The following is a 16,279-nucleotide window of genomic DNA, read 5'->3' on the forward strand; positions in this document are numbered from 1 at the left end:
TGTTCTACACCAGAGGGAGCTGAAGCAAAGCAGATAAAAAAGGCAATTAATGGAAGTTTCAGAGCTACAGGACAGCAATTCAGCTGTAGTACTTTCTTACTGCCCACGACGGTGGTAGTACCTGACTTGAGGGAGCAGAACACACCACAGAGGTGGGACATGAGGGACCTGTAACTGCCACGTAAATGAAGTGTAGCTGCACCACGTCCCCATGCTCTGCCCCATGCATCTGTCACTGGATGCTCTCAAGAGACAAGATTCTGTGCAAGCCAATCTTTGATCTCATTGGTACTGTTCTGCTTCCCCAGGGAGCGAGCAAAGAAGCTTCTCAACTCCGCTCAGGAGAGTCTGTAACAGGAGGATGTGGCTGAACAAGGCAGTTGCTCTTCCCTGAAAGGTTTGTCTTTACAGAGATCCCAACGGAGATTCAATGGTAGCATCTGATGAAGAAAACCTTTTTCATGCCTGCATCTGCAATGATCACAGTAAAACCCACCCACAGGGCTCACTGATTTTCTCTTAAAGGATCCCCATTTCCACCAACTAGGTCTAACACACAAGACTAAAGTTTCAAGCTTTCAAGTTACACAGGTGCAACATCAAAATACACTGACTTTGAATGGAGTCCTGCTTACAGCAAAGTGATAGAGGAGAGGTACTGCTGTAACTTCCAGAGCTGGAGAGGAAATCTTAAAAATATAAGCCAACAACAATGAAAAGAGAGAGAGGTCCTCTGAGGCACATCAATGACACACACATCTGGACTCTACACAACACTTGACAAAGAGCAGTGCTGCTGAAAAAACATATAATTGCACCTTTTAGATTTCACTGGAGACAGTAACTTTAGGTACAACACCATAATGATACAAAGGTCTATTGAAACAGGTAGTGATCAGCACCTCTCAGGGCATAGGGGCATTCAAAGTACTCTAACAGGAGCAATAAATTCCTCTTTCAACTGTGCAAAAGAAAAACAGTAGCCTTAGTTCACCCATTTGTGACAAAAGAGGGATGTGGACCTGCCTGAGTGACTCCAGAGCAGGGCCAAGGAGCTGCTGCGAGGGCTGGAGCAGCTCTGCTCTGGAGCCAGGCTGAGAAAGCTGGGCTGGGTCAGCTGGAGAAGAGAAGGCTCCTGAAGGGGACACCTTAGAGTAGCTCCAGTGCCTGAAGGGGCTACAAGAAACCTGGAGAGGGGCTTTGGACAAGGGCCTGTAGGGACAGGACAAGGGGAATGGCTTGAACCTGCCAGAGGGGAGACTGAGATGAGCTCTGAGGCAGAAGCTCTTCCCTGTGAGGGTGCTGAGGCGCTGGCACAGGGTGCCCAGAGAAGCTGTGGCTGCCCCATCCCTGGCAGTGTTGAAGGCCAGGTTGGACACAGGGGCTTGGAACTGGATGAGCTTTAAGTTCCCTTCCAACTCAAACCATTCTATAAAAAGTCAAGCCAAAGACCCATCCCATGCTAGGGGCATCTGAAAGGAATCTTCTGCCCTGGTCAGAAGTGAGACAAAATCTATGCCATGCACCTTAAGAACTTTGTCCCTGCCACTCAAAAGCCTCTCCTTTCTTGGGCCACTTTCATTTTTAAGAAATGCCATTTGCGAAGTGCCTGTGGAGTAGAGATTTCAAAGGCTGGCTGAAAAAAATCCCAGGCATATAATGCTGACCAGATTCTACACACACACACATAAAACTTCTCCAGCATCATAATTATAGAACAGTGCTAAACAAACCCATTTCCCTCAGACATCATACACTGTGACTTTCATAAACAAAGATCTCTGGATGCTGGCAGTGACTGAGGGTGAGAGCTGACTTCTTCTCCCTTTGCAAATTTTTCCCAAGGCTTTAAAATTTCAGTTCCAGTCCCGAAATCTGAACTTTTCCAAAATTCAGCAGAACACATGGCGTTTATCTGATGGCCTGGTGCCGCATTTTCCTAAAATCTTCAGCAAAACCACATTTTAATCCTCATCTTATTTAGGTGGACCCTAGTCTCCATGGAAACAAGATGAGGGCACTTGCCATGTGCTTAAAGATAAGGGGAACATTTACAAAAGAAGTCTTCTCAACTCATCACCAGAAACAGATCCTGAGGAGAAAACACAATAGTTGGCCATGCTTCACAAATAATATGGAAACAATCCAGGGACTTGGGGTTCTGGAATCAGCAGTATTAAACTTCCCATCCTGGCAACGTGCCGATTAACAGAGTCCCATTAAAGCAGCTGACCTTGCCCGCAACGCTTTGGGACTCCACGCGGGCACAGGATGTCCCACATCAACCCCATCATCTTCATAAACAAGGTCTTGCAAAACCAGGCTCAGGTTTTTTTCTGGGATAAGCCCTAAATCAGGTTTTCCCTTTAAAAAAAAAGCTCCTCAAGAAGCTTGGCAATTCAACATCTGACTTGGAGACACTTAAAATTACTGGGCCACCTCTTGTGAAATGAAACCTAATTAAATATTTGGCTTCACAGCAGAGGTGGAGAGTAACTACCTCTTTCCAAGAATTTGGTTTCAGATCTCTAAACATCCTCTTGTTTTCAAGTCCAATGATTTCAGAAGTGACATTATGTTCCTAAAATGTGTTTGGCATCAAGTAAAGAGATATTGGCACTAAAGAATTTTCAGAGAGGCAAGGGAACCAAGTCATTGCCTGTTTTACCCTGCAGCTAACAACACTTCGTGGTTGCATGGACTTTTGACCCAAAATGCAAATAGAGCCCAAGGGAAACAACTCAAATTTGCTATTTATCATTCCTCATTTTTCCTTCCAATGGTGAATTCAGGTTTTGGATTACTTCTCAAATTCTGCCAGTCAGTCCAAAGGCCAGACAGAGCACATTCTCCTTTGAGCTTATCTCTACCAACAAGCCAATTCAGCACCAGCTGCAATGACTACAAAATCCTACCATTAGAAGCAGTCTAGCAGAATTTGGTTCATATTTGGGCTTCACAGGTAAAATACTGAATGACAAGACTGTTGTGTTACACCAAATATATTTTCCTGTATTAAAACATCAAGTCCTTTGGACACAAAAATAAATGTCTTATAAACCCACATATATAATTATATAAATGCTAATATGGTAGCCTTTGGCTCATCATTACCTCCCTAAACTCTGACCCTCTCACAGCAACAGGAAGATCTTATTAAAGGTCCAGGCAAATATTTGAAGAAAAAACATTTTGGTATTCAGAGATGCAAAGTTCTTTATCAGAGCTATGATGAAAGACTTATTTAAGAGCTTCTGCACATTGCTTTGAAAAGTGAAGGAATGGGAAGAGTATGAAACTGAGGGAGAGCATGACTTTAGGCTTAAAAACAGAGTAAGGGGAGGAAAACATTAAGAAGTGCTCCTAACCCTATAACTAAGTTGTGTTGTTATTTACCATCTACATTTTTAAACACTGTTAAAAGCTTCTTTTGACAGTCCTTTAGGGAAGAAATCTGTGTAAAGTGCTTTAAAGTGCAATTTATTAGAAAAATTGTAATAGACTTCTGGATGTGGAACAATTATTGGACCCTTGACTATCAGCAGAAGTCTAATCCCACGCCAGGGTGGTGACCTGGAAAACAGCAGTATTTCAGAAGGCTTGAAGAAAGTATGTAAAGAGGGAAAGATCTACCATGGTACAATACCCCTGTCCTGCTGCCATTCCCCTCAGTTCAGTAATTTCAAAGGACCGGGAGTGGGAAATGCACTGCCTGTATACACTGAGCAGTGATGATTCTGGAAGTAGCCATTAGTTTTCAAAGAGAGACTTCCCCACTCCAGGAGATGGGACAAAGACACCTTTGTTTCCTGTATTTGGGCAAACAGGGGTTTACACTTACTTTTGCTAAAGCAAAGTTGAGAGAAAAGAGCCCACAGCTGACAGGTCCTGGCTCCTTGCAGCCTTCCTGCTCTACCAAAGCATCCACAGACCATGGACAGCATTAAGGTAAGCTGCCAATACCTGAAATTCTACCCCAAGTGATTGATACCTGCTACCAACTAAAGGTTTTACACAGACTTCTAGACACAAGCGTGGAATGAAAAGTACAGAACTACAGGAGTTTTCCCCCAAACTGCCCTAATTCTGCTTCTCTATTCTTACCTCCCTCCACCCGAGTAAGACACACAAGAGTTCTCTGCATGCCCCAGTAATACTTAACATTGTTGAGGATATCACCATTAGATAGAAACTATGGAAAGTTTGGAATGGGCAGAAACTATGCCAACAGCTTTACTCCTTGTACACCACAGCAAAGACAACTGGTTTCCCACACTCATTACGTTACTTTTTTAAGCGCTAGTGGCAGAGCATGTTTTACACACAGCCTGCTCTACCCTGCCAGCTCCACCTCAAAGCCTTTCAGGAGATAAATGCTTACTCTGCATGATCTACAGTTATCATCCACCTGAGCTTTATAAAATGAAAAATAAAAACTTATGAGCTGGAAGAAAGTTAGGGTGTAAGAGAGCATTATCATTGAATCAACCAGGTTGGAAAAGACCTTTAAGATCATCAAATCCAACTATCCCCCCACAACTGTCAAGCCACCACTAAACCATGTCGCTAAGGGCACACTGATCTCCCCTCAAGATCTCCACTCACAGTCACCCCCCCATCTGCCCTCTCATTGTGGCCTATGCTATATAGCTGCCTCCTGTAGCCCTCATGGCCCCTCAGGATCTCTTCTCATGGCCACCCATCATGCCCCATGGCTGCTGTTCACCCCTCTTGGCTGCCCCTGCTCTCCCCTCACAATCTCCACTCACCCCTTGTTGTGGTTTAATCCCAGACAGTAATTTGGAACCACGCAGCCGCTCGCTCGCTCCCCACCTTCCCGGAGGGATGGGGAGGAGAATCAGAGGAATGTAACTCCCACGGGTTGAGATAACAGCTCTCCAGTAACTAAGGTATAATACAAACCACTACTGCTACCAATAATAATGATAAGAGGAATAACAAGGGGAGAGGACACAACCGCTCACCACCCGCCGACCGATACCCAGCCCGACCCGAGCAGCGATCTGGGCCTTCCGGGTAACTCCCCCCAGTTTATATACTGGGCATGACATGCTGTGGTATGGAATAGCCCTTTGGCCAGTTTGGGTCAGGTGTCCTGTCTCTGCTTCCTCCTGGCTTCCCCTCCTCCCTGGCAGAGCATGAGACTGAGAAAGTCCTCGGTCAGAGTAAACATTACTTAGCAACAACTAAAAACATCGGTGTTATCAGCATTGTTCCCAGGCTGAAAGTCAAAACCACAGCTCTGCACCAGCTACTAAGAAGGAGAAAAGTGACTGCTGCAGCTGAACCCAGAATCAAACTTAATTGGCTACCCATCCTTTCCCCTCACAATCTCCACTCATCCCTCATGGCCCTGTTTCTTGATTTCCAAACACCAATGCATTTTCTATTCATTCTGAATAGATCAGCCCTTACTTTTCAGGCTGTGCAGTGCAAATTTTTCTCCTACTTTGAGGGTTTAATGTATTTATTGTTAATTTAATGAAATTTAGGTTTAATACGTTCATTACTACACTATGTTTTTAGTGGCACATCCTTTCCCCACTCCCCAATATTTAGAGACTGAAAATTATTTACATTTAATATTGGTGATGAGAGAAACATAAAGGGTTTGGAGTTTTATTACTTATCTCATACTAGCAAGAACTGTTCAATTGAGGAGCTTCATTTCTTCGCATGGTACTAGCAAATCTACAGCAACTAAAGAATCAAACTATTAAATACCAGATTGTGACAGTTCAAAAAGCCTCAAAGTCCTCAGAACATCTCTGAGGAATCCTCCTATCTCTAATAATAACAATTCCTATACAGATGTTCCACCGACACCTGACCAAATAAGCTTCAGAGAGTAACTTTAAAAATGTGTCACAATAATGCTGAACTCTGTTCTACACAAAGGTTTTCACACTGCTTTTTGCCCATTTTCTTTACTGAACTCTGCCAGAGTTGTGCAGAAAGCAAGAACATACCACATTAAGAGTTCTTCTTAATCCCATGGGCTTCTTATCACTGCAATATCACTCTGTCATTCCTTACAGGGAGAAGACATCTCCCTCCAAATAATAGTGTGTATCATTCAGCTCACAAGTAAATATCAAGTTTGATCTTAAGTTTGTTTAGGCTACTTTCCATGCCTAGTACTTCATCTTTCAAAGTTTATAAATTGTGTACCAAGGGTTATAAAAAAAAGTATTTGAAAATGGGATTGTTTTCCAGCAGATACCTTTTACAGATAGGCAAAGAGTTCTGAATAATAATTTTGTTTACCAAGTGCCAAGCAACACAAATTCCCATTTGCCACACCAGAACGATTCCATTAGTTCACATCTGTCTGAAATAGCAAAACACATGTTTCCCCACAAATGAATTTCAGATCAACAACTTCACATTCATCACATGGTTGAAATAAATCCATCACAGCCTGTGGTATAACTTATTTTGCGGTGGGTACACAGCAAACTGAGCAAGACAGGTTTTTGCTGGTAGGCAGAGTACTAAGAAGATCCTGATTTATCAAACATTTTTAAATGAGTAAGCAAATCCAATCTTAAGCAAGATAAGCAAAATTTGATATCAAAGATAAGAATAGCCATTCCTGCAGTTTTCTACCACTGACACCCCTGTGGGGTTTAGCCATTGTAGGACTGATTATTGTTCTCACCACACCACTGGACAGGGGAAAAACATCCTACATGGTGAAGAAAGCTGTATTTGCAATGCTTTAGAAGTAACAGGTTACCAAATAAACAATGTTTTAAATGGTTGGTGTTTAAGGCATTAAACCTCAGATCACCAAAGTATAAGAACATTCAGCAGTCTTGGAGTAGTGTGTCTTAAACAGCTATTCTATTAAAATCCATAGCCTCAAGAGAGTTCCAAAAACCTTTAAATGCAAAAAGGATGCTGTTAACACTTAAAGTTAATGCACATACTGTGGCAGTGCAATTTTTTACATAGCCTGAAGAGCCAGAGCTCACAAACTAGCAGCGATATGAATAGGTATGATGGGCTTCATTGCTCCAACATGCAGCACCTTTGAAATACTAACAATATGCAACATTATTTCTCCTGCAGATATTATATACCAGAAAACATACCTCTATATCCTGTATTATCTTTGGGTATAAGGACCTGTAAAATGAATTTGGAGGGCCGTCTGTTGGTCTGTTTTTAAACAGGTACTGATCCCTAGAAAGAACCAGAAACATATTTTTCAATGTAGCACAAAGAATCCAAACTTTAAAGGAATTCAAAGTCTGCACAAACAAAACCTGGTGACATATTCACACAGAGTACTTGTAGGAAGTTTTCGTATTGCTGTTACAACCCTTGTTACAATTTGACAGCTTTATTTAAAATGTCCAAGACTAAAAAGGGAACAGGTGTTTTCCTTATGGTTTTCCAAATTAGGGTTCACTGTTCCATAAGGCTTTTGTCAGGGTATAATCTCTTGCTCTTTACAGTACACCTTGCATTTTCCAAGGCACACCACTAGAGAGCACAGAGAAACAGGTTTCTAAAGCAAACACCTCATCCCTGCAGATACTCTTCAAGGACCGAAAAACTCCTTTGTCACAAACGTAAATGGTTTCTCTTTGAGAGAGGCTTCTGCAGCCCAATATGCTATTTTACATTTTAAGGAAAAAAAAAGTTGAATTGGAAATAGTTCATTTGAGAAAAGGAGAGGGAGCACAGTCAAAGTAGAAACAGAAGCTGATAGCTCCATAGCAGACTTAAGCATCTTGGTGATACCAATTTACTACAAACTTACTTTTTAGCAGAGTTTGTGATTAGGGAGATTTGCAAAGGAGAACACCGTAAAAGGTGAATTTAGTTACTGTCACAGTACTTACCAACCCCTTCGTTCTGACAGTCCCTTCCATAGCGGATCTGTGCGTACCATTCTTTCGATCAGCTTTTTCCATAGCATTCCCTCAGAGATGACTCTCTGCCACTCCTTACATACCAGCTCTGCTGCACAGAGTGATCTGGCATCAAGATAGGAAAGGATGTTTTCTGCTATGTGATCTAAGCCTTGCTCTACAAAGAAATAAAGGCAATCAAATGTCAATCACTTCACAGTAAACTACTGAACAAGCTTTGCAATACATTCAGAGAATCCAACACAGCTTTAAGGCACTGGAGCAACAAGGCAATTTAATTATCATACCCAGAAGCACCAGTTACAAATTGATCAACACAGATACATCAAAATCTGTGACACTTCACTCCTTTCCCAGTACAGCGTGCCTGCTGCACTGTCCCACTTCCACAGAGCAAGAATGAGCACAACCCAACATTCAGCAGTGTGCAAGCAGCAGAAAGCATTTTGCTTCTTCTGGGCACAGAATCCTGGACTTTTGAGCACATAACATATTGTGCTACATGATTCATAAAGATGATGATCATCAAGCAGATGCTTTACTAAGCAGCAGTAATAAAAAAAATAAATTCTTTTACTATTTCTTTACACAACAATAATTCAACTCAGAAGACATGACTGCACAGGAACACACAGAGACATAGTCAGAAGAAGTGTGAGCAAAAAACCTGCAAAAACCATCTCACACCAAATGCAAGAACATCTTTTCTGTTTAAGCTCCTTCTACAATCTGCAGGTGCCAAGCCAACTCCTGAATTTTGTTCAGATAGAATCACAGAATCATCATAGAATGGTTTGTGTTGGAAGGGACCTCAAAAGCTTCCAACCCCCTACCACGGGCAGGGACACCTTCCACTAAAGCAGGTTGCTCCAAGCCCCTTTGTCCAACCTGGCCTTCAACACTGCCAGGGATGGGGCAGCCACAGCTTCTCTGGGCACCCTTGTGCCAGCGCCTCAGCAGCCTCATAGGGAAGCTTCTGCACCATAAATTTCAGTGCAAAGTACATTTGGTTTAGCTTCACAAAGATTTCCCAACATATTTGCAATAGCCACATTAACAGATAATACCTTTGCATTTCTCCTGCATCAGCTGCTCTCCCATCCTTGGGACACACTGCCTTCTGTGGCAATGGAGGGATGGGTGAGTGTGTGTACTGTTATCTGAGGACACTAGCTTTACTGGGTCAAAGAATGAGTTCAGCAATGTACCACACAAGAACACCCAAGTAAAACAACATTATTCCAAACAAAAGCCCTTTGGCAGCATTCAGATATCCCAGAAACACCTAGGTGTCCCTACCCATGGCAGGAAAGTTGGAACCAAATGATCTTCAAGATCCCTTCCAACCCAAACCATTCTAGGATTCTATTCCATGATTCTATCTACCCAAGCTCTAATTTCATGCTCTAATTTCACCTGCACCACAAACTATGTTGGTCAACAAGCAATAGTTATTAGTGCACTGGGGAAGCACTAGCTTTCATCATGAAGATCCTCACTACCAGAAACAGCATATTAACCCCTGTGATCCATTGTGGTAGGGTTAGATTTACATACTAAATGCACTCAACACGTCAGCAGAAGTTCAAATATACCAGAATTGGGGTCCTGCCCATTGATCCCCATCTATGTAAGGCAATGTGCTGCAATATATTACTTCATAGCTATCAGTTAATACTTATCCAAAAGCTCTGGATAATTAGGCTGAAGCCTGCTATAAAGAATAAGCACATCAATAAAGACGATGAATACTGTAAGCTGGCACCACAGATCTATGAAAACAAAAACCAGGTGCAATGCTGCATGCATTTGTCTATGGTCTTTGCCTAGACCTTGTCTCTTGCTGAGGGTCTTAGATTCAAAAATGTGATTGTAGTTGAGTAGAGGGACCTACATAGAAACCACTCTGACAATCTAGTTGCACTGAATTTAAACTAGCATCAAATTTTTCTTGCTCACATTCCAACTCCAGTGTCACTGGTCCCACAAAAACAATCACTGGAAAGTCTATCACTTATTTCAAAGGACTTGCAACTTTGCTTTCCCCAAAACTCCACTAGATCAGAGATCTAGAATAACTCCATCTTCATGAATCACGTATGCCAGTTGGCCAAGCATGAAAAACATCTTTCAAACTAGGAGATGACGACCTTTTTAATTTTCCACTTTATCTCATGACAGCCTAATTTAGGCTTCAAATAGCCATGAAAAATCAAAGAAACTACTCTTATTTTAAGAATTAACAAAGTGTGCTCATATAGTCCTCTACTACACACTAAATTTGGCATGGCCTTCCTAAAAATGAACAGCAACAGAAAGGAAAAACCGATACATAAAGAGCGTTTGTTCATTTCTTCTCTAATTTGGAGAACTAGAAAAGGTTTAAAGAATGGTGGAAGCTTCTACCATGTAAATCAGGTTTAAACAAATCTTTCAATACCAGTCATAACAGATTCAAGTAACTGAAACATAACAAGGTCCAAATAATCCGTGGGTCTCAAACCTAACCACTTCCAAAGCAGCAAAGCCTCTCCTATAGCAATACCGTGTCTCAGAGCAGCTTTAAGCTGCACCATTTCCAGACATCATAAAAGCGTTCTTCCAGCCTGCTGCATCTCAGCCTTTCTAATAAATAACAACTTTCAGGTTCTAAATACTGTTTACTTAGGATATATTTGTCTTACTGTGATGTAAGAAACAGTTCTCAAGGTTCTTCCAGAAAATATAATCACTGCAAGGTCAGTTTCAAGAGTCATGAATCCTTGGGTATGAAGGAGACAAATTAATTCATGGTGCAAAGTGGAGGACACAGCTAGATTAAAAAAAATAAGGAAAACAGGTCTGCTGAGTAAGCATTCCTCTGTGAAGGTTACAAGTGTCAACAGGGCACAGGCCGTGTTTTAGCAGGAACAGATCTAACTGTTATTTTAAATTTCAGTACAAAATAGTTGTGTTTGACAACATAAGATCAGCCCATGCAGAGCAAGTACATCATACAGTCTGTTACATCTGTAACACTGGAATCACACAACACAGTCCTCTACATATTTTCCCAGCCCAGAGGACATGACATTTTGAAGAGGACAAGAAAAATGTTTTACATCAAGCATTGCAGTTCCCAAAGCAAACAGTGCAGAGGATATGACAATTAACCACGATAATTCCACCCCTGGCAGTGTTCAAGGCCAGGTTGGACAGAGTCTTGGGCAACATGGTCTAGTGCAAGGCATCCCTGCCCATGGCAGGGGGTTGGAACTGGGTGATCTTCAGGTCCTTTCCAACCCAAACCATTTTATGATTCTATGGTTCTATAATTCAGACTCTGAGTAGAGCCTTACACTGAGGGTGCTTACAAGAGGTGTTTAAGGCTCCTGTTTCACTGCACCATTTTTCTTTCAGTAGCCATTATACAACATCTGAACTTCGCTCACCCTCCTTTTCCCCTCAAGAGAACTAAGTTAGTGCATTCACAATCCTTCCAACATAGTTCAGGAGTAAAGGTGTATTAATACTTGCCTCACGTGGGGACATTTAGTCAAATCATTAATAATAAAAGAGTCTGTAGTGCTATAAAATGACAAAATTGATAATTCAGTTCAACCAGCATCAGATGTTTCAAGACTACACATCAATTATAAAAGTGAATCACTAACTTCGGAAGAAGTTAGAAGAAACTAGGAATAAACACCAAAGTAGGTTACAGGTAAAGCAGCAGACCTAGAAATTATTAAAACAGGAGGAAAACACTCTGATGCCAACAGTATTTCTGCAAAATGAGGCAGAATGACAAGTGTATCAGCTTTCAGAGACCTAGTCATGCTGCCCTGCCCCTTCCATCTGAAAGGCATTTTTAATCAGCAGTGGAGTGGCTGAAGAACAGAGGCACATATCAAACTAATATTTTCTGATAGCCTTAACTCCCCTTTGTTAGAAGAAAGACACACTCCAGCTATGTCTGGGTTCCGAAAAAAGCCAGGAGCACAAGATACACTGATAACAGGCAAAGCTCACAGTGTCTGCACTTTCAAGGAGTAAAACTCTTTACTGGGGCATCTGAAAGACTGCAGGAGAATCAGTAAATGAATGATGCAAAGCTCAACATATAAACTGTCTGTACAGCTGAAGGAACAGCTGTCCCTGGGCACATTTTGGACAAAATGCCACTATCTCTAGTAAAGATGAGGCAACAGGGTTCACGCTGAACAGGTACACAGCCACCTGATTCTTTTCTCATTCCACAGTTGAGAAGTATAATTTTGTCCAATTGGCATCATTTAGTAAAACAATCATCACATATATGCTTACCTTCTGAGAGGAGGGAAACTTAAATGCTTTTAGTCAAAGAGTACTAAGCAAACTTAACTCTGCCCTTATTGCAACCATGTACTTAAAGAAAGGTTCCAAGGCAAAGCAGCCACAGTGGCACTCGGATCTATTGCTGACACCTCACTTAGGGTTTTGAGTGAGTTCTGAAGTGATCATGAACATGTCAGGTGTGCAATGAACAATTCCCAAGGGAGAAAGCAACAAACAGAAGTTACTCAAATGATACTCATGCACAAAATAGTATTTCAAAAGTTTATCTGTTGCTGCCATCTCCTGGCAACAAACTACAAGATTACCCTCCATGCTCTGAGAAGTTGTAAAGTTACCAACAACCAGCCTAATAAGAAGGCTACAGTGCAGAGCATCCTTTGAACTCAAGTGCATGGTTCTGTGGGGTTTTGGTTGGTGGTACATCTGGGTTTTTGCCCCTCTGCTAACATACCTGTGTTATCTTTCAGAAGGCAACGAAGAGGACAGCTTGGGAGTGGAACTTGATCTGCCTCTCAGGGTTAGGACTACTGCATCACTTAGTTTTTGATAGGAGGGAAGTGTTTTTGAATCAAGCACAAACACTTTAGGAGTTTCATATACAGCATACTCCATTACTAGAAACCCCTATGTATTTTAAATCCTTTCTGTGAGTAGGAACGTACACATCACTTAACTAGAGTCAAAAGAATTTGATTTTGATAACAATTATGAGACCATAAATGTATTTGGATCACAGCCAATCAAGATGGTAGCACACACCAGGGCTGCCTTTCCATCCTAAACCTTCTGGCACCAGGCAAACATTGGGTTGCTGAAGTACATGGTTTTATGGATTTCTATTTAGAAATGAATGTGATGTCTGAATGATACCACATATGTATTCATCAACATATGTTCAACTGGTTTTAGTTTGCCTTTCCTTGTGAAATACTACTTTCCAAAAAGATAGTTATTCAGATTAAATGCAGTTGCACAGAATTGATTAAGAAAAACAATACATGACTCAGAACATTTTGCCATTGTTCAGTCTTTCACACAACTGCCTTTGATAGAGCAGTAACAATCCTCTGAAAAACAGTTGTGAAAGTCTGGATCCAAAGCCACCTCTCATGCTTCAAATCTGGAAATGGAATCTGAATGACCAAGGTACCACCAGCAATTCATCCAAAAGCTACATCTTTCCTGGAAAGAGCAATCTTGCCATTTCTGCCTGTCAACAAGATGATCTGAAGCTGAGGTGAGGAGCTGGTAAACCACTGCTGAGGCACCAAGAGTTATAAATGCCATTACTCAGACAGAGAGGTAGAAAACTAACAGTGCCACCAGACAGCTGGCCCCAGCATCCCAAAACAAAGCTTCTCCTCGAGTTCAGGGAACAATGCAACAAAGACTATGCTCCAGAATGCAAACAGGACTGAGAATCACAATGGTATGGTGCCTTTCTATGGCATGTGCAGAACCCAGAAGTATCAGGCTAAGTCCCGGGTCCTTCTCAAAATCCAATTTTAAAAAATCATTTTACTGTAACTCATACCAACCATTTAGAGACAGGGCCAGAACACAGTTCCTAAGGAGGGTCATCTCCAAATAATCTCAAAGTACAAGGACAATCTGCCCTCATAAAGTGACATCTGTTTTCTACACGTTAAGGATGTTCTCAAGCAGATTTAGACTTGACTGCCCATCTACAGGAGGATGATTTATGGAACTAACAGACCAAACCCAAACGTGAGAGACAGAAAACCCAAGTGACAAGTGCTCAGCTTCTTTTTATTCTCTTCACTAACACAAGGCTTTTTCAGAACATTACTTATGCTGTAATTCTAGTACCAAGCATTCATTAACATTTAACTGAACTAATCCAAGGTTCTCAATAAAAGCTAACTGCAATCAGCAAACACATTTCCACAACAGCATATGCATATCAACTGGAGTCCAGAGGAGGCCACGGAGCTGCTGCGAGGGCTGGAGCAGCTCTGCTCTGGAGCCGGGCTGAGAGAGCTAGGCTGGGTCAGCCTGGAGAAGAGAAGGCTCCTGAAGGGGACACCTTAGAGCAGCTCCAGTGCCTAAAGGGGCTGCAGGAAACCTGGAGAGGGGCTTTGGACAAGGGCCTGGAGGGACAGGACAAGGGCAATGGCTTTAACCTGCCAGAGGGGAGATTGAGATGAGCTCTGAGGCAGAAGCTCTTCCCTGTGAGGGTGCTGAGGCGCTGGCACAGGGTGCCCAGAGAAGCTGTGGCTGCCCCAGCCCTGGCAGTGTTCAAGGCCAGGTTGGACACAGGGGCTTGGAGCAACCTGCTCTAGTGGAAGGTGTCCCTGCCCGCGGCAGGGGTTGGAATTGGACGAGCTTTAAGGTCCCTTCAACACAAACCATTCTATGATGATCCTATGATTCTATCTGAACTGTATACTTTTAAATCTTAAAGCCTGGTCTTTATGAAGCCAGTATTCCATTGAGTTTTAAGGATCAATTGTGAATTACTAGGCAGAAGCCCTTTATTAAAATGCATAATTTTTACAATTCTGTGTAAAGCTGGTCACAGTTAAAACCGCATTTTTAACAAGTCAGAAACTTAAGTGTTTTCTGATGTTAAAACATGGCAATCTCATCTCCTATGAATACACAGAGCCTTGAAAGTTGCATACCAAGCACAAACACAGAAATGCTTTGCTTTGCCACCAAGTCTATTCTTAAGGTTTTTATAGCTTGCAGAAGCACACAGATTTAAACTGCTCACATTAAAAAGAGACATCAAGTAAAATATTTACCCTAATTAACATAGTAGGAACAGGTCCAAAGCACAGATACTTAAGATAGACTTGCTATCATTATTCCAGACACGCAGGACTAAGTTGAAGACACATTAAGGCCTGAAATAGCTGCATGTACCTATTTTACATTAAGAGACACTGAATATTTAGCTGTATGAACAGTCTCTGAAATAGGTACTAAAACCTATCAATTTTCTTTAGTAAAATGCATTCAGTATTTACTGCTCTTTAAAGCAAAAAATTATGCCCAAATCTTACGCTTCTACAAGAGTTTCTGAAGTTCTATAGAAAATGGGGAAAAAAACCAGCAGTTGTTGATTATAGGTACCAGATGAAGGTTTGGTTCCATTTCAATAATAAATTAGAACAATTAAAATCCACAGGGATTTCAAAGCTCAATGTGTAAATATCACTTTGTATGAAAATGAAACCCAAATGTGGGGTGTCAGCTCTCTAAAGCTGACTAACATCAGATATGAAACAGTCACTCAGATCATGCAACTGCACAACTTTTATGGTTTTAGAAACAAATTTCAGAAGCAGCCTGGCAGGGCTTGACTTGCCTGACTCAGTGTACAGCTCTCTTACAGCTTTAACACACAAAGCACATATGGAAGGGACTTTCTTTCCTAATCAAGGGTGAAACGGCAGTGCTCAAGGGTCAAAGCAGTAATTCGTTTAAGGAAAAGGCACAAGTTGGATGGGACCATGAAAGGAATATTATGATAAACATCTTAAAGACAATTAAGAGAATCAAAAGCATAGAGGTAACTTAAATTATTCCTGCAATTATGCCATCCATTATACTCCACTGTCTTTTGACATGCTAGAGGAAACACTGTTGGCAGCTGTGGAAAAACAACGAGTATAGATCGGCTTCTGAGTTGCTGTCCTCTTGCAATAGCTGATACAACATTAGCCATACCCCACGATGATGATTAGCAGCAAAGAGCCCAACTACACAGCCCAACTTGTAAGATCAGACCCTGTAGACTAAACATTCTGCTACCACTTACTAAAAAGCACACCAAAACTATCACTTTTTCCCCTGAAGAAAAAGGAAGTCAGATACCACAAACTTCTCCCATTTTTCCTGTATTCTCCCAGGTGTGAAATCAGTAGGGACATTAAAACTATTTCCATTAAAAATAGAATAAAATAAAATTTATTTCAGACAAGTGAAACTATCTTTTAAGCTCCCCATGACCCGGCTTTAATGTGTACTCTAAGCCCAGAACCCCATCGTGTGCAGGGCTGCACCCCCAGAGTGTGAGCAGCAGGTCGGGG

At 41.7% G+C, this 16,279-nt stretch overlaps 1 protein-coding gene across 1 annotated transcript in view; it reads right to left on the reverse strand.

The window, feature by feature from the left end:
• The window catches only part of FBXW11 (F-box and WD repeat domain containing 11), a 36,715-nt gene that overhangs the window by 17,285 nt on the left and 3,151 nt on the right, over positions 1 to 16,279 (reverse strand). The window contains exons 3-4 of the mRNA XM_010010733.1: positions 7,875 to 8,061; positions 7,119 to 7,209 (exon numbers count right to left, since the gene is read on the reverse strand). Of these exons, the coding sequence (XP_010009035.1) occupies positions 7,119 to 7,209; positions 7,875 to 8,061 (278 nt within the window). The remainder of the gene's footprint in view (positions 1 to 7,118; positions 7,210 to 7,874; positions 8,062 to 16,279) is intronic.

This window comes from Nestor notabilis, unplaced genomic scaffold, assembly GCF_000696875.1.
Source record: "Nestor notabilis isolate BGI_N333 unplaced genomic scaffold, ASM69687v1 scaffold8423, whole genome shotgun sequence".
Classification (NCBI taxonomy): domain Eukaryota; kingdom Metazoa; phylum Chordata; class Aves; order Psittaciformes; family Psittacidae; genus Nestor; species Nestor notabilis.